The sequence below is a fragment of the Dipodomys ordii genome, unplaced genomic scaffold (assembly GCF_000151885.1).
Source record: "Dipodomys ordii isolate 6190 unplaced genomic scaffold, Dord_2.0 Scaffold130, whole genome shotgun sequence".
NCBI classification, from domain to species: Eukaryota; Metazoa; Chordata; class Mammalia; order Rodentia; family Heteromyidae; genus Dipodomys; species Dipodomys ordii.
The window spans coordinates 2589245-2611369 of NW_012267346.1; the positions used below are offsets into that span (position 1 = coordinate 2589245).

The 22125-nt window shown below is 41.1% G+C and overlaps 1 protein-coding gene across 1 annotated transcript in view; it reads left to right on the top strand.

Moving 5' to 3' along the window:
• The window catches only part of Kif13a (kinesin family member 13A), a 159245-nt gene that overhangs the window by 123077 nt on the left and 14043 nt on the right, over positions 1-22125 (top strand). The window contains exons 21-32 of the mRNA XM_013030417.1: positions 1775-1936; positions 2450-2623; positions 4686-4837; positions 7164-7296; positions 7701-7847; positions 12868-12967; positions 14230-14356; positions 16441-16496; positions 17565-17689; positions 17950-18126; positions 18844-19089; positions 20191-20359. Coding sequence (XP_012885871.1) covers positions 1775-1936; positions 2450-2623; positions 4686-4837; positions 7164-7296; positions 7701-7847; positions 12868-12967; positions 14230-14356; positions 16441-16496; positions 17565-17689; positions 17950-18126; positions 18844-19089; positions 20191-20359 — 1768 coding nt within the window. The remainder of the gene's footprint in view (positions 1-1774; positions 1937-2449; positions 2624-4685; positions 4838-7163; positions 7297-7700; positions 7848-12867; positions 12968-14229; positions 14357-16440; positions 16497-17564; positions 17690-17949; positions 18127-18843; positions 19090-20190; positions 20360-22125) is intronic.

Consider the following 22125-nt stretch of genomic DNA (forward strand, 5'->3'; position numbering starts at 1 on the left):
GTGTGTGTAAATGTTCCAGGCTCTCAATGGTGTGTGTGTGTGTGTCTGTGTGTGTCTGTGTGTGTCTGTGGTTTTTTTAAGCTTTGTCTTAAATAGACCCGGAAAGTAGGGCACGGTGATCTGTGTGTGGTAACCCTCTGGAATGTTCTGCTCTAAGCTAATGGCCAGTATTACTTTTCTCCATGTTAAAAATGCATACAACTTATCTGGCAAAGAGATCCAGAGGGTAAGGCCCTTGCTCAGGGCTTTTTAACTTGGGATCATAGTGGACTCTGGGTATTCTGTGAATTCCCCTAAAATTATATTTTAAAAAATATATTGTTATTAAAAATGCTTGGACCACCGTCTCCTAGCTGATTTATCTTCTTTTTTCAACCTTCACATTACTTCCTCCAGATTTGTCTAACTTACCAAATGTCATTGACCAATTCCTCTTACATCCTTGTTCCCACTGCCAGTTGCTATGTGATCTACCTCTAAAATAGCCTTCACTCTTTAAGGTGACAACAGCACAACCAAAACTGTCATGGTCACAGCCATAGTTATCACAGACTCAAACTGGATAGTGAAAGATAACTCCACCAATGAAGATACTCCAAGAAAGCAGCTCAGAATAATCCCTATTCTTTAAGTACAGTTCTGTGTAAGCTGTAAGAGGAGCTGTGTTCCCAACTCCTATTCAGAGACCTGCCCCTATAATGGGAAAAATGTAATGCATTGTTAATGAAAAACAGTATTCTTGGAGCCCAATATGGTGGTATCTGCTTATAAACCAGCACCTGAGAGACTAAGGCAGGGGGATCTTGAGCTCAAGGCCAGCCTGAGTTACCAAATGAAAAACATAACTATTTCTTTATCCTGCTTCCATCCCTAGTCTGAATTGCATAACATTTTTTGGTTTTGCCAGTACTGGGATTTGAACTCAGATCCTTGCCCTTGCGTGGCTTACCTGGCTGATGCTCTACAACTTGAACCATGACTCTAGCCTGGGTTTTTGCTGGTAGAAATTGAGTCTCATGGACTTTTCTGCCTAGGCTGGCCTTGGACTGTGAATCTGCAGATCTTAGCCACCTGAGTAGCTAGGGTTTCAGGTATGAGCCTCTGGGTGTTTGGCTTGCATGCTGTTCTTGATTGCATGAGTCCAAAGGGCTCATAAACCTGGTATTTGGTTTACTATTGTAATTACAGTGCTTAGCACAGTTCTTGGCACCATCAATTCTCAGTAAGTACTTGCTGAGTAGATAAGTTAATCCTACACATATTTATCCTATCCCTATACAAATCTGTGTCCACAACTATTATTATTATTGGTTTTTGACTTCTCCCTGTCTTTCTGCAATTGACCGTGAGTTTTCTGATGGCAGGACCCACAACTTTATCTTGATGTCTCATTGAGACTAAGTGTCTGATCAAATGAAAAGGTTAGTGAAGCATTTGACCAAATGAATATACAAACAAACATAAATATATAAACAAACATGGGGAAGGGGAGTTTCCAGGTAGAAAATGAGAGTAGAGTCTCAGCTCTTCCTACACTGACCTGAAAATGGGTACAAGTGAGGATATTCCAGAAGTCAGGTTGCAAGGAGGCAAATTCAGCTCAACGCAAAGCAGGAAGGTTATGGAGGCAAGCCATAGGAGGGTGGGTTTCCCATGGTTGGAGGTGGCGAGGCAGAGCTGCAGAGTACAGAGCTGCTCAGTGTGCTTCTATCTAACGTCAGTGTTGCCTGTGAGATGCCTTTGAACCTCAAAGTGCTCTGGGTCTTTGACCCAGGTTGCAGGGCGTCTCCATGTGGAAGTGATGCGTGTCACAGGAGCTGTTCCAGAGCGTGTGGTGGAGGATGACTCCTCAGAGAACTCCAGTGAAAGTGGGAGCCTGGAGGTAGTAGACAGCAATGGAGAGATCATTCACCGAGTCAAAAAGCTGACATGCCGGGTAAGTGGAAGCAAAGACTTTTTACTGTTTCAGCGTTTTACCAAAGCATAAATGAGTTTCTCGTCCAGCATCATACATCTGCTGTCTGACAGCAGATAGAACTTTCTCTAGAAGGGTAAAAAAAAAAATGTATTTGCATGTTTAGTATAAGCACCATTTTATTTCCAAATATTTTCAGTCTCCTGGTGGCTAATAGAGTCAGAAGCATCTATGTATTTACAGGGAGCCTATATTTCAAGGTGAATTGTGTTTTTCAAATAAATGTTCCATCTATATCAGAAACTTAGTCATTCAGAAATTTCACAGGGGTGTGTGTATCTGTTTTATGGTTAGAGAAAGATGGTGCAGATTTCATTGTAGACAGGACACTTCACGAGGTGGCGTCAAATGGATGTCTGATTTAACCCATCACCTCTTCAATTTGAAATAACAGGAAGTAGAAAATAATGTGGAAACTAATATGGCCTTCACAGGAATTGTATTTCACTTTTTTTTTTTTGCCCCTCTTTTCAGGTAAAAATTAAAGAAGCAACTGGACTCCCCTTAAGCCTGTCCAATTTTGTCTTCTGTCAATATACGTTCTGGGACCAGTGTGAGTCTACGGTGGCTGCCCCGGTGGTGGACCCAGAGGTGCCATCCCTGCAGTCCAAGGATGCGCAGTATGCGGTGACCTTCTCTCACTGTAAGGTACATCACCCAATGTACTGCGGGGCCAGGTACAGCGCAATGAGACAGTAAGGCTTAGTGTGCCATAGAGCCAGGGTTCCACTCCATAGTAAGTAGCAAAGCAACAGCAGTGACTACAGAGAGAACTATATTGAGCTTTTGACTTCTTCCTGTTTTTCCACAATTGACCATGAGTTTTCTGATGGCAGGACCCACTACTTTATCTTTTTTTTTTTTTTTCCCAGTCCTGGGGCTTGAACTCAGAGACTGGGCACTGACCTGAGCTTCTTTCTGCTCAAGGTTAGCACTCTACCACTTGAGCTGCAGTGCCACTTCCGGCTTTTTCTACTTATGTGGTGCTGAGGAATCAAACCCAGGGCCTCATGCATGCAAGGCAAGCACTCTACCACTGAGCCACCTTCCCAGCCCCCACAATTTTATCTTGATGTCTCATTGAGACTAAGTATCTGATCAAATGAAAAGGGTAATGAAGCATTTGACCAAATGAATATATAAACAAACACGATAAATATATAAGCAAACATGGGGAATGGGAGTTTCCAGGTAGAAAATGATAGTTGAGTCTCAGCTATTCCCATGCTAACCTGAAAATGGACATAAATGAGGATATTTTCAGAAGTCAGGTTGCAAGGAGGCAAATTCAGCTCAACACAAAGCAGGAAGGTTACAGGGGCAAGCCATGGGAGGCTGGATTTCCTGTTGCATATGGAGTTGTGTACAGTTATGAAAATGAATTAGAACTTGCAAGTTTTTCCCATGAAGATTTTTGTTGAACATACTATCTTAACTGGACTGCGTAATCTCATGACAAATTCAAAAATTTTAGAACTACAGAAAATGAAACATCTCAACCTCTAGTCTTCCTCCTCAGAAACAGAAACATAAGTGAGTTTGCTCACACTTTCTCTCTTGTGTTTTGGGTGGTTTTTCTTGTTGTTGTTGTTTGTTTTGGGAGGGTCAGTTACGGAGTTTGAACTCAGGGCCTGGGCAGTGTTCCTGTGTTCTTTTGCTCAAGGCTAGTGCTCTACCACTCTAAGCTTGTGTGCACACATAACTTCAGATGGACGCTGTACCTCGTGAGCCATGCACCTAACTCCTACACAGAACTTCTTTTAAGTTTTTTACAAAAGTGGCTCATGTTATGCACATTGTAGCATTATGGGCCTGTGAACATGTAAGTTGCAGATATTTCCTGTTTTAAATGCAGCATAGCATTCTAAGCACAGCATACAGTACTATTCTTAAAGACAATATAAAATGGAACCTGTGGACTTTAGAGCGAACTCTGGCTGGATCGACTGTGAGAGCAAACTCTGGCTGGATGAACTGTGAGATATCACCAGCCTTCTTGGCTTTCAGTTGAGACTGTCAACAAGTCACTTCTTAAAGATCAACTCAAAGATCAGGATGCTCTAGGCTCTTTCTTGTGTAAATCATGCCTATTCTTTCTGGCTCTACACACAGAGCCATCTGTGTGTTTTAGAATGAGGAATTGGGGTGGGAAAGCTTCAGAGCAACAGCATAGATCATGAAGATAACTCACAGATAGTTTAGTTTTGGTACTAGTCTTCTATCCATGGCAAGTCCGTGCCAGCTAAGCAAGCCAGACTGCTACCAGGGAACTGAGAATGAGCCAAGAGTGAGAGAAGCAAGATCCAGCTCTGCAACTAAAGCAAGAAATTATACTTAAGACAAGTCGCATTCTCCAGTTTTCTCATTTATGACAGAAAGGGAGGTTGAAACCGAGCATGCTGGTGCATGCCTGTAATCCCAGCCCTTTGGAAGGCAGAAATAGGAAGAATATGAGTTCAAGGTCAGCATGGACTTCATAGCAAGACCCTATCACAAAATGAAATTAACTTGCCTTATAATTGTCCCTCCAGATCAGATGTTGTATGGTTTTCTGTATGGTTTCCTGTAAAATAGAAAAAATAAGTTTAAGGTTGAGATCAAGCTAATATCCCTGAAGTAAATCTGTCTGTAAGTAAAATTTGGAAGGGAAATTGCACAGACTCCTCCTGCATAATGCTTGCTGTGTTCTCCTCCCTACCCCTCCTCTCAGGATTACGTGGTGAACGTCACAGAAGAATTCCTGGAGTTTATTTCGGAGGGAGCACTGGCAATTGAAGTGTGGGGCCACCGGTGTGCAGGAAATGGAAGCTCTATCTGGGAAGTTGACTCTCTCCATGCAAAGACAAGAACGCTGCATGACAGGTAAGTACAGGTTGAGACTGGCACTTTAACAGTGATTAAGAATACAGGCTAAGCTGGATGCCAGTGGTTCATGCCTGTAATACTAGCTACTCAGAAAGCTAAGAGATCTGAGGATCACAGTTCAGAGCCAACCCAGGCAGGAAAGTCAATGAGACTCTTATCTCCGATAAATCACCAGAAATCTGGAAGTGGTACTGTGGCCCAAGTGGTAGAGTGCTAGCCTTTTGCTGAAGAGTGGAGCAACAGCGCCCAGGCCCAGAGTTCAAGCCCCATGACCAACAACAACAAGAAAAAGAATACAGGCTATGGGACACCCATGGCTCATGTCTATAATCATAGCTATTCAGGAGGCTGAGATCTGAGGATCATGGTTTGAAGCCAGCCTGGCAGGAAAGACTATGAGACTCTTACCTCTAGTTAACCACCAAAAAGCCAGAAGTAGAACTATGGCTCCAGTGGTAAAGTGTTCACCGTCAGCAAAAGTGCTCAGAGACAGTGCCCAGGCCCTAAGTTCAAGCCCCAAGATGATCACAGTCAATCAATCAATAGGATATAGGATATGGTCCCAAGATCCCAATCACTGCTAATGTTAGTTTGGACAAGTTACTTAGCTTCTCTGAACCTGTTCCCTCCTCTGCAAATGAGAATGACAGAAGGAATCAGTAGGCATCAAAGAAATATAATTTAATAAAGGTAAGCTGGAAAGAAAAGAAGATTAACACACACACACACACACACACGGACAATGTCAACCTTGATCTTACTGTATACCATACACAAAAATGGACTTGACATGAATTCCAACTTCGGATGTAAAAGTTAAAACTTGGCCTGCCAAGTATGATGCTCCGATTGTAATCCCAGATACTCAGAAGGCAGAGATCAGAAGGATCATGATCTGAGGCCTACCTAGTCAAAACGTTTGTGAGACCCAATGTAGGTGTGGTGGTACCTATGTGGGAGGTATAGGTAGGAAGATGGCTCTAGGAGACCAGTCTCATGCAAAACATTGGTACCTTATCCAAACAATAAATAAAGCAAAAAAGGGTTGGGAACATGGAACATCTTTTTAGCAAGAGTATGTCCCTAAGTAAAAATCCCAATACCACCGCAAACAAATGTGTAAAATGTGATGGAAGAAACAGTAGGGTTTTTGTTTTTTTGTAATTTGTTGACTTTGGGGGGTTGGGTTTTTTGGTTGTTGTTTATTTTTTTGTAGTCCTGGCTGATCTTAAACTTGAGCAATCCTCTAACCTCTGCTTTCCATGTGCTGGGATTACAGATGGGGAATTCTAGCCATCATCTAGGGAAGTATTTTTTGTTTTTTGTCAGTAGTGGGGCTTGTAGGGAAATATTTTTATGATTTAGACATGGTCACAGATTTGCAGAGAGGCCACAGAAAGCACTGACCATAGAGGAAAACATTCTTGTTAGACTTCAATACCATTCAAAGCTTAGCTTATTAAAAGGCATCATTATGAATACACATGGGCAAGCTACTGTCTGGAAGAAAGCTGGATCGTTTGTTGTGAAGTTCATCATTTGCCTCTTCATTGAGCCAACAATCCCACATGTAGGTATTTACCCAAGAGAAAGGAAACCTGAAGTACGTCCTTACAGTTGTACATGAATATTCATGGCAACTTTATAGTACCTCGAAATTAAACAACCAGGAGGCCTTCAGTGGACAAATGAACACATTGTCATATTACTCATACAGTGGAATATTTTGGCAGCATTAGTAAAGGACAGTTTACAGATTTGTGTGGATCTCAAAACCATTATGCCAAATAAGAGAAGCCAGTCACAAATTTATACTGCATAATTCCACTGATAGGAAAGCAGGTAGAGATAATCTATAAGAAATGCCAAGCTGCTACAGGAATGTGGGGACTGGAACAGTAGTAGACACTAGCAAACTTTTAAGTCTATACCCTAGGGATGTTTGAGAGTTAATGTGGGGGGCTGAGAAGGTGGCTCAGTGGTAAGAGTGCTTGTCTTGCATGCATGAGGCCCTGGGTTCGATTCCTCAGCACCACATAAGCAGAAAAAAAAAAAAAGCCAGAAGTGGTGCTATGGCTCAAGTGGTAGCATGCTAGCCTTGAGCTGAAGAGCTGAGGGACAGCACCCAGGCCCAGAGTTCAGGCCCACGACCGGACCCAGAAAGAAAAAAAAAAAAGAAAGAAAAGAGAGTTAATGTGTTTGTGTGATAAAGCTGACATGGGCCTAGAGCATAATAAATGCTCCATAAAGGATAGCTTGCCACTCCTTTAATCATGTCCCTGGGTGACCTACCTTTGCTGCTTGTGGGGATGTGTTTTTGCAGGTGGAATGAAGTCACTCGAAGAATAGAAATGTGGATTTCCATACTAGAGTTGAATGAGTTGGGGGAATACACTGCAGTGGAACTTCATCAAGCAAAAGATGTCAACACAGGCGGCATCTTTCAGCTTAGACAGGTACTATGATTGTTTTTCTCTTTGCCTATTATTGTTGTTGTTGTTATTGTTATTATTATTTTGCCAGTCCTGAGGTTTGAACTCAGGCCTGGTTACTGTCCAGGCCTGAATTGTTGGTGTTTTTTTTTTTTTGTGGCTCAAAGCTAGCATTCTAATATACTTAAGCCACAGTTCCACTCCCGGTTTTCTGATTGTTAATTGGAGATAAGAGTCAGAAACTTTCCTGCTTGGGCTGGCTTCAAACTGCGATCCTCAGATCTCAGCCTCTGAGTAGCTAAGACTATACGTGCGGGACACCAGAGCCTGGCCTAGAATTTTTCTAATTATTTGAGTTTCTGTTCCCTAATTCTTTACCCTTCCCTTCTTCCCTTCCCATATTCCTGACCTCCCATCCCACCTTGCAGGGTCACTCACGTCGAGTACAAGTCACAGTACAGCCTGTACAGCATTCAGGGACATTGCCACTCATGGTTGAAGCCATATTGTCAGTATCCATTGGCTGTGTAACTGCCAGGTCCACCAAACTCCAAAGAGGGCTGGACAGTTACCAGGTAAGATAGATTTAAAATAGTACTAACAAAGATTGGGAGCTGGCAGGTGGCTCAGTGGTAGAATTCTTGTTTTGTAGCCTTGAGGCCCTGGGTTCCATTCCTTACACTTGGAACAATAAGAAAGATGGGATGATGCAGAAGGGGGGAAATGAATGATCCATAATGGGACCTATTTAGGGAGATTAAAGAACTCCTTGTCCTGGCTCTTTTCTTCTCCCAGTTCACATTTACGTTCATTGCCTTTCTTTCTAGATTTAAAATATTATCTTTGCCTAGTTCTAATTAGTAGTAATCTTATTTATAAAGATACTGATGAAAGCTAGCAGGTTTTATTTTATAGCTAGCCCAAACTGTCGGATATTTGGTGTTGCTGCCTAGCCTCAGCTTACTTTTATTAATACCATACCTAATGATAACACCATAAACTAAATCATGATTTTTGCTGGCTAATTGAAAGAGTTCTTGTTTTCTTGTCTAAAATGATGACATAAATGTGGTAATTCTCAGAGGTTCTTTTCTGCAGTAAAACATTGTGGCTTAAGAAGTTTTTGCTGTTTGATGGAACAGTTTATATATCTTAAACAGTGACCTTTACAGAATGTGTTCCATCACTTGACTAAACATTCTTTTTTTTAGTGTACTCTTTTTTAAATTGTAATGAGCCACTTATTTGCAGGCTTTACTGCTTTTTTTTAACAAGCAGTCTGTCTTCATGATCACTTTCATCCATTAAATCTTCATCTCCTAAACCTTATCTTCATATTTAAAAAAATAAAAAGATGAAATCCCCTCAGAATTGACTTCCATGGGATTGGTGAGACCTCTTCTGGACTCCTTGAGGATAAACTCTAGTTATGAACTTCATCCCCACCCTTACCTGCCTAATGGGCGTCCTGAGCTTCACTAGATGTGAGTTCAGACAGGAAAGAATTGTGGTTTAATCCTGCACCCTTGCTGCTCTGCCCTGTGTGATAGGAGCACTCTCCCTGCTTTGCTTTGCCATGCCTGGCATTGTCTTGCCTTGCCTGCAGGGAGAAAACATTTCTCTTGTATTTCTCTCTGGAGTCCAGGCAGGACCTCAGCCAATCCTGAGAATGGTCCTCTCCCCCTGTTTTTCTTTGGGCTTCCTGGTGTTTGGGAAGACCTTTCCTCAAAGCTAAAACGTCAGTGCACAAACTCTTGAACTGTCAGGAAGGTGTAGCTTTGTCAGGCAAACCCTTCCTCTTCTAGGTTCAAATTCTCTCCAGCTCTCTGAACCCACACACTTCTTTCCAGGTATGAAGGCCACCCTAGCCAAGGTCTGGTTTGCATAGGACACTTTTCCACCAGACTTCTTGTGTGTTCACAGTCTGTGATTGGGGAATTGGGTTGTAAGGATTTTCATCCCAGTTCAGGCCTTCCCTGGCCTGCGGCTTCCCCGGTAGCCTCAGGATTTGGTAGGAAGAGCTGACATTAGACTTGGAGTGGGAGGCCTGCAGTCTTTATCAGGTTCATTTCTACCAAGTCATGATTTTTGCTGGGTATTTTAAACTTACGGTTGTTTTTTTTTTTCTTGTCCAAAATGATGAGATAAACTTAGTAACTCTCAGAGGTTCCTTTTTGTAGTAAAACATTGTGGCTTAAGAAGTTTTTGCTGTTTGATAAAGCAATTTATATATCTGAACCAGTGACCTTTACAGAACGTGTTCTGTCACTTAGCTGAAAGTTCTTTTTTCATGTACCTATTATTTGCATTCCTTCATCAGCCATACGTCCAGTTAAAATAAATTTTTGTCAAAGCATGGACTTTGAAATATTGATCTTTTTCCAGTGCTATATGCAATCTTAAGAGCAGAGTATCAGGGCTGGGGGGTTGCTCAGTGGTAGAACATGTGCCTAGTTAGCAAGTATGAGGACTCTGCCTTCGCTCCTTAGCTTTGTAAAACAAAAAATTGAGTCCCAGCCAATACCAGCCCCACAAGTGGAAACTGTGACAGTTTCCAAGGTTTTTAATCCATCCCCTTTGCTGCCATGCTTAAGGTAATGTCTACAAACTTTCCGATGTTGTTGACACTGTTCTTTAGAATTTCGCTAAAGCAATAGCCAAAACCAATACAAAATATTCTTGTTTCACAACAGTTCTGCATCACAGAAGCTTGGGCTAGTCTTTAGTTGGTGAAAGTACTTTCCTGATCTAGAAATTTGTGGTATAGTAGAGCTATTTCTTTAACTCCTAGGGAACCTTACTTTAAAGATAAATTAGTTCAGGATTATGTTTGTATTTAATAAATTAGTCACATAACTGATAGTAATAATTACCAGACTTTAAAAAAATCTTATTTCTAAAGAAAATTGTCTCAGTTAAAATTCTTGTCAGTATGTTACTTTTTTTTTTTTGCCAGAATTGTTACTTTATCATGAAATGTTGCTGTGTTTTTAGCATTTCTCAACTAAACTGTTATTTGGCCCCCAGGATAGAAAGGAGTTCTTTCTTTCTTTCTTTTTTATTGCAAGAGAGCTGTACAGGACTTGGGTGAGCTGATTTCATTCAGGTGTGGTGATTATAGGGTAATAACCCATAAGGTTGGCGACTAGGGGCCTTCTTTCCATCCTGGTTGTCCTCTAGTGTGTGAACCTTGATTAAATCACTGTATCCTGGAGGGCCTCTGTTGCTGCCTAGCCAAAGCCAAAGTTGGGCAAGAGAACCTCTGAAGTCCTTGTAGGCGTTGCTTTCTATGTTCTTAAGCCCATTCCCCATCTCACAGTCTACCTACAAATGATATTTATCTATAGCTTACCTATACATATTACCTAACTGTCTTACAACAGTGGCAGAAGTCCTAACTAAGGCTGTGGATTTCTTTCCCTATCTTAGTTTCAATATAACTGCTTTCCTTAAAACAGTTTGTTAGGGATGGAGTTGTATGTAGCTCAGTGTAGAAAGAATGCCTGGCATAGACAAGTTTCTGGGTTCCATTACCAGCACTGTTAACTTTACATGACAGAGTGAATAAATCCATTCAACCTTTGGAATTTTGTTGAAATGTTTCATTATGCCAATTTCATGTGACTTGCCCATTGTGATGTGTGTTAGAGAATTATTTCCCATGTGCTGTTGGAGAAACAAAATGCATGTCCTTTGTGTTTATTTTTTTCCTACCAGAGAAATGATGAGGATGGTGATGATATGGATAGTTATCAGGTATTGCTACTGCTGTCAATCCTGTGGCATGGGGCACAGCTATTGCTAATTGCCAGCATTTGCAAAAGCAGAGGCCAGGGAGGAGGAAAGTGGCTTAGAGAGCAAGAATGTGCAGTTTTGCCCGTGCTTTTGAATTGCTTCATATGTAATCAAATATACAATACTATGTCTGTTGTTTTTCCTCTTTATTTTCAGAATTTATAACCAGATACTGCATTTTTTCCTCTGCGATCTGAAATTATTAGCTTGTAAAGCCTTGCTAAGCAAGATCATTATCACTATATTAAAAGTACTGCTCCTAAAAAAAAATTACCTAGTTTTCCATCCAGAATCTTTAGATTCTTATCTTTCCTATGCTAAACTGTACTTTGCTTCTTATATCCAAGAAATTAGTATTGTTCTAAAACACCATTTAACTTTAAAACACTTACTGGGCAGGAAACTTAGAGGCATTTTATGCACATAGCTTTCTTTTGTTTAGCTAGTTTTCTCCTTTCATTAGGGAAAAGGTTAGTTCTCCATAAGTTATAGAATTTAAATCTCAGCCTTTTCTTGTTAGAAATGTAGAGAAAAAAGATATGTGCAGCTATAAAAGGGTCAGCACTGACTAGTCTGATAGCATGCAATGTGGGATGATACCATCATGATCAAACCAGTGAACTAAGATGGTTTCTGTCTTTGATTCCCAGTCTTTGTACTCCTTCTCCACACAAATTCAGAAGATATTTTCCCAGTTGTGCCTTCCAGTATGTAAAATATGGGTCCATTGCTAGGCACCAGTGGCTCACACCTTTCATCCTGGCTCCTCAGAGGGCTGAGATCTGAAGGGTTGAAGTTCCTGCCAATTTAGGCAGGAAATTACATGAGACTCCATTTCCAAAAAACAAAAAACTCCCAATAGTATGAAGCTGCAGTGGAGATATGGCTCATGTGGTAGAATGCCTGAGCAAGGACATTGAGTTCAAATCCTGCTGTCTGCCCCACCCCACCCCACAAAAAATGTGGGAACATTATAGAAATATCATTAGAAGTTCCTAGTGTCTAGCCTTAGTATAATGTCTTTACCATTAGACTAGCATTAAGCCAATGAGCATTTTGAATAAAACTGGAGACTTTTCTTTCCTTGCTCATAATTTTACATAGAAAGGAAAGAAGCAAATGCAAACAAACCTTAGGGGAAAGGTCAGTGTTCCCTGGGATGTCAGCAGTGCCATTGACTAACGTCTTTTGGCTTTTTGCGTGCTTCCTGCCACGTTGTGCACATCCAAGTCCATGGCTGCTTCGGGAATTTCTTCAAGCATGGCTGAATGCATGTTGGGTTTTTGCATGGGAGACTGTTGTTTAGTCTCATGGTGACATTTGGATGTAAAATCTTTGGAGAAAGTTCAAAAGCTTCTCTGCTGACCTATTCTTTCCATTTCAGAAAATACATGTTACTAGGCCACTGAACTGTGAAATAAATGCCTGTCCTCCTCTATCTGTTTGATATGTTATATGTGGTCTTCCTGTTTAAAATTGCACATCTTTCAATCAGTAGCTGCCATTTAAGTACAATGCATGAAGTTAGCCTAAAAATCATGCGATCCCTGGTATCAGCTGAGCTCGTCTTGCTTTAAAAAGGCTAATCATTATCCTTGTGGAGATCTGATTTCTGGGGACCCAAATCCTTGATCAGCATGTGGTGCTACTGAGTCCCCTGCTTTCCTGTACATTAATCACACACCAGTGTTCAATGGCCTTTCCTAATGGAAAGTTTGCTAATCAATTTAGACTTTTGGTTTTTAAAGAAAATAGTCGTCTAGCATCTTACAGACGAATGTTTTCTGCCCATGTTGCCAGGAAGAAGATTTAAACTGCGTGAGAGAGAGGTGGTCAGATGCACTCATTAAACGGAGAGAATACTTAGATGAACAGATTAAAAAAGTCAACAACAAAAAAGGTATGTGAAATGTAAGCTAATAATTTTCTTTTAAGATATATGAGGTTAAATGCTCTGGGAATAGTCTTTTCCTTTCTATTCACTGGTAGTAGATTCCTTTCTTTCCTTCGTTAGACAGTACCATCTTAGTTGAACTTGAAACCATTAAAGACATTACTGAACCAAATTATACCTTTCTATTAAGAAGTCTCTGAATGGTATAACTTTTCATATAACTATGAGTGTGTCAAAAAGCTGTGACATTAAATGTCCAGCTCAGTTGTGTTTCAGTGATCACAAATGTGGTCATTACCAGTGTGCTGGTATGCAGAATGTCAGTATGCATGAACACCATCTAGACTACATGGTGCCTTATTCCTGTTGGGCAGTGTGGCTCTGTAGTTGTACTCTCTGCCCCTAAGGGTACCCATTTGCTTACTATGCACTTGGATCCTGTAGTACAAATATGTCCTTCAAATTTTTGTCTCAGTCCAGTTCAGTTGATATGTACTTGTAATCACAGCAGTTGGAATATAAAGGCTAGATGATCTGGAGTTTGAGACCAGCCTGGGCTACATAGTAAGACCCTGTCCCAAAAGAATCTTATCACTCATCCTGACTTCATTGTCCTTGTGGTTGATTCTATATCAATAAACACATTAGGGCTGTTAATTCATTTCCTGAAGAAGTGTGGTGTTGACTCAAATGCACATTGTGATCATGAAAACTCATTGCTAGTATCCCCAGGGGGTCCCAGAAGTCAATTACAGATATGAAAATTTTAAGAATGTATCAAATAAAATCCCTTTCCTAATGAGCATGAAGGGAGCATAAAAAGTTTTTTGGAATAAAACAAACATATGTTTTAAAATTCTCTGTCTTTGTGACATGGTATATTATGATGTCCAGTCCATTATTTTACTTAATTATAACACCATGTGACAGAGCAGAAATGACTTGAATTCCTGTTTGACAGATTAGGAAACAGACTCATCTGTTGAACAACTTCCCCAAATCTTAGCACCGGTCACATGATCTAAGATTTGTCATTGCTGTTCCCGTGCTCTTTCTACTGTTTCTGGCTTATACTGCCTGAAGCTGCTGTCATAGGCTTTGCAGGCGTGGATGTTCATGCTTGCCTTTGAAGCCTCCATCCATTTTTGGGGACATAGTGGATGTCTAAGCCATTTTGGTTATCACAGGGTGAAGATCTACTTATTTTTTAACTTTAGGGATTGTGCTTCCTGTCTCATTCTCATTCAGCTCTTCATTTTCTTCTGCAGAGAAAACAGAGGACGATGTGGAACGGGAAGCTCGGCTTGTGGAGCAGTGGGTGGGACTGACGGAGGAAAGGAATGCTGTGTTGGTACCAGCCCCAGGCAGTGGGATCCCTGGGGCTCCTGCTGACTGGTAAGGCTGCCCTCTCCTGCATGCCTGGCAGCGTGGGATCTGCTGCCTGCCTGATAGAGCCATGCAGGTGGCTTTCCATGACTGGCCCAGGAAATGCCATCTCTAGTACTCCTTTGTCATTATATGTTCGAATCACTGCCAACTTCCTTCAGAGGAAGGAATCAAATACCATACGGCTCTGTTGTTCTGAATAGCAACTTGAACATTTTCTGATCTGTAGAAATTCTCTCATTTTGGCTCGAGAAGGTTTCTAGGGTATACTTGAAGAGAGCAAAAGAGATGTTATTCGCTCTAGTACCTGCTTAGTTTGGCAACTGACTTAAACATTTTAGCACTACATGATCAGTTGATTAGTCAGTCCTAGACATGTTAATGAGAAATAGCCTGGTTTGATAGTAGCATCTGGAGTAAAGTAGATCTGGATTTAATTTCTTGCTTCAGCTCTTAATGTATTTCCTTTAACTGCCCCTTTGGCTTTATCTTTTGATAGTGTTATAGGATTTAGGGATAATGCATGGGAGGTATCTTGTGTATCATAGCCTTGTACATGGAAAGAAATACCCTTTCTTTCATGTTGATTCAACTGCAGTTGCTGCAGCCTTTCTCATTCTTACTGCAGAAAACGCCCTGAGCGTGTTTGCTAGTTTTATTTACGTTGTGTTTCTTTGTTTTTCTGTGGTGCTAGTGATGGAATCTGGAACCTTGCACGTGCTAGGCAAGCACTTTATTGCTGAGCTACATCTCCAGCTTTTGTCCTAAACATTTAAGAGAAAAATTCAAGATTCCCTTTGAACACAGAGTGTGTGTGGCCACATAGACGTCTTTGGATAGACATAGAAACAGTGTATTTTTGTCTCTATTGGTAAATGGAATGTAATTGATTTTAATAGTCTCTTTTAGAGAGTAGAGAATCTAAATTTGTAAACACATAATTTGTAAGCCGCTGTTCATCCTTGACATTTGTCCTGGTGTGCTGAATCCTGCAAGCCACCCACTGCCACTTCCTATCCACAGGCAGCTCATTCCTAGCCTTGTGCTGTTCCTCACAGCTCGCTCTAGATATCCTCACCTGATTCTCACACGATGTTTTTTCAACTTCAGATCATCTGCAGGGTTTGGATAATGTAGTCCTGGATCCCACCTTGTTATTCTGATTCAGAAAGGGAAAGAAGGCCTAAAACTCTTCATCTTAAGAGATGAAAGCAGGGCTGGGAAGGTGGCTCAGTGGTAGAGCACTTGCCTTGCATGCATGAGACCCTGGGTTCAATTCCTCAGCACCATATAAGCAGAAAAAGCCACACGTGGCACTGTAGCTCAAGTGGTAGAGTGCTAGCCTTGAGCTGAAGAGCTGAGGGACAGCACCCACGCCCAGAGTTCAGGCCCATGACCGACGAGAGGGGGGGGGGTCGGGGAGAGTGATTTGTGCTGTAGCTGGGCCAGTTTAGACAGTACACTGCTTAGTCCCACCCCACACAATTTATATTCTCATGTCATCCAAGCTTATTGCATAATGTCACTTCTGTTTACTTCCTCTAGGCTCTGAGCTATTCTACTCTCTCTAACACCACCACAACCCTTGTTTCATCACTAAAATTGCTATTAATAGTAGTATAGCTATTATTACACTACTGAGGACTGAACCAAAGGCCTTGCTCACGCCAGGACAGTACTCTGTCACTTAAGCCACACTCACAACCCTTTTATTTCTATTTTGTTTTTGAAACGGGGACTGTCAGAACCTTTGGCTAGCTGCCTTGAAACTGGCCATCCTCCTCCCTCTACATCCCCAGTAGCTGGGATTACAGCTGGGATTATACCACCACGCCTGGCTTCACAAAAATTATTTTGAGCAAGGCTTTAATCTTTGCTTCAAGTAATTATGGGTAATTCATATTGACTGGCGGGTTTTTAATGGGTATATGTGACATAGTTTCCACGATTTGTGTTAACAGAGAAGTAAAATGCGAGCATACTTCATGAAAAGGGCCTGTATCTCCCCAGTGGTTTTCTGCTTCCATGGTTGTGTGGTGTTTTATTATCCCAGTAAGATATAAAATATTTCTAAATTTTGTCATTCAATTTAGGATCCCACCTCCTGGCATGGAAACTCACATACCAGTTCTCTTCCTTGATTTGAATGGTGAGTAGGTACTTAACATTCCAGGGATTGTTACACTTAATTAAGATTTATCATCCATTTGCTCACATTTTTATTGATAAATCACTTGTAATTACTCTTATGCCACATAGAGATGACATTTTTGTTTCAGCCAAAAATATGTAAGCATGACATGTAGAATCACAGAAGAAGGGATGCGGTTGTTTAATCAAAGTCTGAGAGCACCTAGGGAGATTGAGAGAAGTATATAGTTGTTTTGGAATATTAATAGGCATAGTTATTGCTTGGAAAAGTAATCACCTTCAGATATTCTGACTCAGCCTTGGCAATGGCCTAGGAATCTGCATTCTGACTAATGTCTTTTGCTACTCAAACCCAATAATTTTGATGCTAGAAAATCACAGTGTAACCTTGCCTTATGTATTCTTGGACTAGGGGGCGTGGCTCAAGTTGTACAGCATTTGCTGAGCATATGCTGATGCTTAGGTTCAATCCCTAGCACCATAAGAAAAAGAAAAGGAAAAAAAAGACCAGCAAAATTCTAATTGTTTTAAGAGCACAAATGGAAGCCAGGCAACTGTAATCCTTGCTACTCAGGAGGCGAAAATCTGAGGATAGACGTACAAAGCCAGCCAAGGCAGAAAAGTCCTTAAGACTCCATCTCCAGTTGACCAGCAAAATGCAGACAAGAGTTGTGCTGCTCAGGTGATAGAGTGCCAGCCATAAACAAGCAAGCCAAGGAGAGCACAGAGCCCTGAGTTCAAGCTCTAGCAGTGGCACACACCAAAAATAGTAGTAACTGAAAAAAAATAAAAAACGAAAGCTTCCCTGACTCGTGGAGTACCTATTTCAACTGCAAGGTAAGTAATGAGGGGGGAAAAGTTAGGAATGTGTTACATGTAAACTTCATCTGTTAAAAAACATATTTTTGGTTGACATGCAGTTTAGCCTATCCCAGCCCCTGAGTTTGACCCCAGCACCTTTTAATTATAGGAGAAGGGGGGTGTGTATGTGTATCTTTTTAAATGTTGTTACTCCAAAACTAACTTTATCCCCTACTCTTTTCTTTTGTGCCTTGACCTTGATTAGCGGATGACCTCAGTGCCAATGAACAGCTTGTTGGTCCCCATGCATCAGGCGTGAACTCCATCTTGCCCAAGGAACATGGCAGCCAGTTTTTCTACCTGCCTATCATAAAGCATAGTGATGACGAGGTAATTCCTCCCCAGGACTCTCCTACAGGGCTTCAGATTAACACATAGGTTCCGTGGGCCTGCCCTCCTGTGAAACCACTATAGTTTGCTTTGGGAAAGAAGGTTAGAGTCCTAAAAAGAAAATTAAAAAAAAAATAAAGAAAACTTTATGTGCTGTCACTCAAACTAGATGAGGAAGACTGGCTCTTGGGTGACATTGAGTTAATTTATAAACAGCTGAGTCATCTCTTTCCATCTCCCCATCCTTCTCCCACTCCCAGGTTTCAGCCACAGCCTCCTGGGACTCTTCGGTGCACGACTCTGTTCACTTGAATAGAGTCACACCCCAGAACGAGAGGATTTATCTTATCGTGAAGACCACAGTCCAACTCAGTCACCCGGCCGCCATGGAGTTAGTATTACGAAAGCGGATTGCAGCCAATATTTACAACAAACAGGTAGTAATGGGGACCAGCTCTGCCATTATGTCTTTCAGACTACAGATTTCTTCTTGTCTCTCATATTCATGTTCTGTGGCACTAATTTATCAGAGAATGTGCAGAATGGAGCCTTGCTGGCTGAGTTGGGAGTCTTTTCTCATTATCTGAGATAATAGGGCAAGAGAGGCAAATGTCATCCCCAAAAGACATGTCCACTTTGATATGAAACCCATAATTCTAGGTGACACTGGCTGTGACATTTCCTTGTTTGAAAAGTGGAAACACGGAAAGTGGAGAGGTTAAGTACCAGGTACAATCAGGTTAGTGACAGACACAGACAGAACCAAACACAGACTCCAAAGAAATCCCTATCCTTGCCAGATTGCATCTGAGAGGTACTGTCAGCACCCCCCTCCCCCGCCCCCAGTGTTGTTCACGCTGGTCTCCAGAAGGACTGGTGAAACCCGGAAAGGCAAAGCCAGTCTGCAGAGGGGAGAAAGCACCCCTAGAAACCTGAATGTCCCACATGTTCTGTAAACTAGTCCCCACACAAGACTTGGCAATTATCATCCATCTGGAAAGGAGACAGAGAGTCTCAAGTTCAATTTGTTTGCCTGTTTCACCGAATCTTATATATGACTCTCTATGAAGAACTGTGGTCATTTATAAAATGCTGTTACAGTTTGTAAACTTAGATTTGTCACGTAACTTAACCCAGCTTTCCTTTTCTGCCAGAGTTTTACCCAGAGTTTGAAGAGGAGGATATCATTGAAGAACATATTCTATTCCTGCGGTGTAACTTATGAAATAGTTTCCAATATACCAAAGGCAACCGAGGAGATTGAGGACCGGGAAACGCTGGCTCTCCTGGCAGCACGGAGTGAAAACGAGGGCACGTTAGATGGAGAGACGTACATTGAGAAATACACACGGGGCGTGCTGCATGTGGAGAACATTCTGAGCCTTGAACGGCTCCGACAGGCAAGTGACTGACTCGAGGGCCTGAAGGTTGTAATCACCAGCCTTCCCCCGACATTGGACAAAGATGGATTTGTTCACCAGTCATCTCTCTTAAGTCATGCAGAAAAGGAGAACTTGAAAAGTGATTTGTTGAAAAACATCATTCCAAAAATAAAAACAATAAAGAACACTTACTGAGTACTTCCTTTTTGAAAGGGGCTGTGCCTCAGTAATTTAGATTCATTGTTTCATTCAATGATCAACAGGAATGTACTGTTGCAATGAGAAAATTCAGGCTAAGGGCAGTTAGCCAACTTGCTCAGGTTTCACAATTGGGGCAGGTGAAAACCCACATAGATTTACCATGTATATTCCCTAGCCCTCTAATGTTTGCACTCAGGTTAACTTTAGAGATAATCCATTAAGGTGGAAATTATAACACACAGTATCAGGCCTATAAGACTAGTTATGCCCTTCAGTCACTCCCCTGTGGAGCAGGAGTTGCCATGACAGATAGTGAGTATTGACTCATAGGAGTGCATCAGTCACCAAAATCTTCTCCTAATGGAAATCCTACCAGAATAGATACACAAGTAAAACCCACATAACGTTCATTTCCTCTGCCTATTTGGTGAGAAAATAATTCCCAACATAGATCTATCTTTTGCTAAGAAGCTTTCTTGGCTTGTTTTGGAAGTATGTTTTTGATTGGGGGGGGGGTGTGGAGGAGCTGTTGGCTCATGCCTGTAATCCTAGCTACTCAGGGGGCTGAGATCTGAGGATTGTCATTCAAAGCCAGCCTGGGCAGGAAAGTCCATGAAACTGTTACCTCCAATTAACTACGTAAAACACAAGAGTGAGAAGAGCTGTGGCTCAGGTGACATAGCATTAGTTTAAGTTAAAAAAAAGCTCAGGGATAGTGTACAGGCACTGAGTTCAACCCCGAGGACTGGCACACATACAGAAAAATCAGTCACATTAAGATTTGTGTCTTATAAATAGGTATTTTTGTAGGTATATGCATTATTGACGTGATTTATAAATATTCTACAAATAAACATCTTCCTCTTGAAGTCAGATAAGAAAATAATAAGTATTATGTTGAAATTATTATGTTTACAGGCTGTCACAGTCAAAGAAGCACTTTCCACCAAGGCTCGGCACATTCGGAGGAGCCTCAGCACACCAAATGTTCACAATGTAAGTACAGCACCCTGCACAGCAAATGTGCAAGTACACCTGCTTTTACATGTGCTGTCTCAGACTGTGGGACGGGAGACCTTAGAGGGATGTGATGCTTATATGGACTCAGTGGGAATAATACACATGGAGCTAAGTAGAGTTGGCAACCCAGTGTCCAGCCTACTTTTCTGTATCCCTGAAGATGTAACCATTTTATTGTGGTTATGACCTTTTTTAGAAAAGAGAGTGGGAAAGATTTATATTTTAGCTACTCATACAAGAATAAGGTTAAAAGATTTTAAAGCTAGACAGGTAACCAACCTCTTATGTAAACAAAACTTAAACTTTACCTCTATAGTTATAAACTTTTATTTCATAAACAAAATGACCACATTCTGAAGCCAATAAATTAAAGCTAGGAAGTAATAAAATTGAATCAAAATAGGAATTAAAAGGGAGCATACAACCTAATATATGTTATATTCATATCTGAAAGAAAGATTGTTTTAAGCTAAAAAAATACTAGAATATTTCGAGGAAAGAATGAAGTAAATATTACAACAGAAACACACTAAATCCAAATAATATTTGAACATAGCTGAAGTAAAAGAACCAACAATGCTAAAAAGCAGATTGTCTGAAAAGACTAGTGACTGACTTTTAGTTTAGATTGATTGGGGAGTAAAAGATAATACACAAAAAAAGAGCAGATAAGAATATTATTGGGAATATAAGGAAGTATTGCTATAGAAAGAATAGACACTGAGACAGGTGAGTGAACCATGAATGCCATGCCATTACATGTAAAAGTTTAAACAAGATGGAAATTTCCTGCAAAAATTCCATCAGAAAGAAACAGGAACCCAATTACTGCACACATACAAAAAGGCCTTATATAATGACTTTGTTCATTGATGGAAATGTATTAAATCAAAAACTTAACAGATTTTGGAGGATTTTATGAGTTTACCCTAAAATTTCTATGGAAAAGCAGAGTTGAAAGCATACATGTTTTATCTACAGCCCATATATTCTATGCCCTAGATGTGTGTAGTCTACAAGTTTCTTTTGGTGAGTTTTTTTGTTTTGCTTTGTTTTGTGTTTTGTTTTCACTCAAGGCTTGCTAGCACTCTTACTACTTTGAGCCACAGCTTCACTTCTGGTTTTCTGAGGTTAACTGGAGATAAGAGTCTCATGGACTTTCCTGCCCAGGCTGGCTTTGAACCTTGGTCCTCAGATCTCAGCCTCAGTGCTATCATTACAGGCAGCCACTAGCACTGGCTAGAGATTCTTATTGATACACAAATTATATATAGATCTAAAAGATATAGGCTTAGCTCCGAGGATCATTGTTTGAAACGAGCCCAAGCAAGAAAGTTTGTGAGACTCTTATCTTCAGTTAACAAAAAGCCAGAAGTGGAACTGTGACTCAAGTAGTAGAGTACTAGCACTGAGCAAAAAAGCTCAAGGACAACACCCCCGCCAAGGCCCAGGACCAGCAACCCCCTTCCCCCAATTAAAAAAAATAAATAAAACTAAAGGATACTACTTTGAAGAATGCATCCAGAGTGGTGCTTAGAGACAGGGAAAAACAATTATTTCATCATATTTTTGTCTTTTTTTGTTTGTTTTGGTCAGTCGTGGGGCTTGAACTCTGGGCCTGAACGCTGTCTCTCAGCTCTTCAAGGCTAGCGCTCTACCACTTGGGCTATGGTGCCACTTCTGGTTTTCTGGTGGTTTATTGGAGATAAGAATTTCATGCACTAGGGGCTGGGAAAGTGGCTCAGTTGTAGAGCGCTTGCCTTGCATGCATGAGGCCCTGGGTTCGATTCCTCAGCACCACATAAGCAAAAAGAAAAAAGCCGGAAGTGGCGG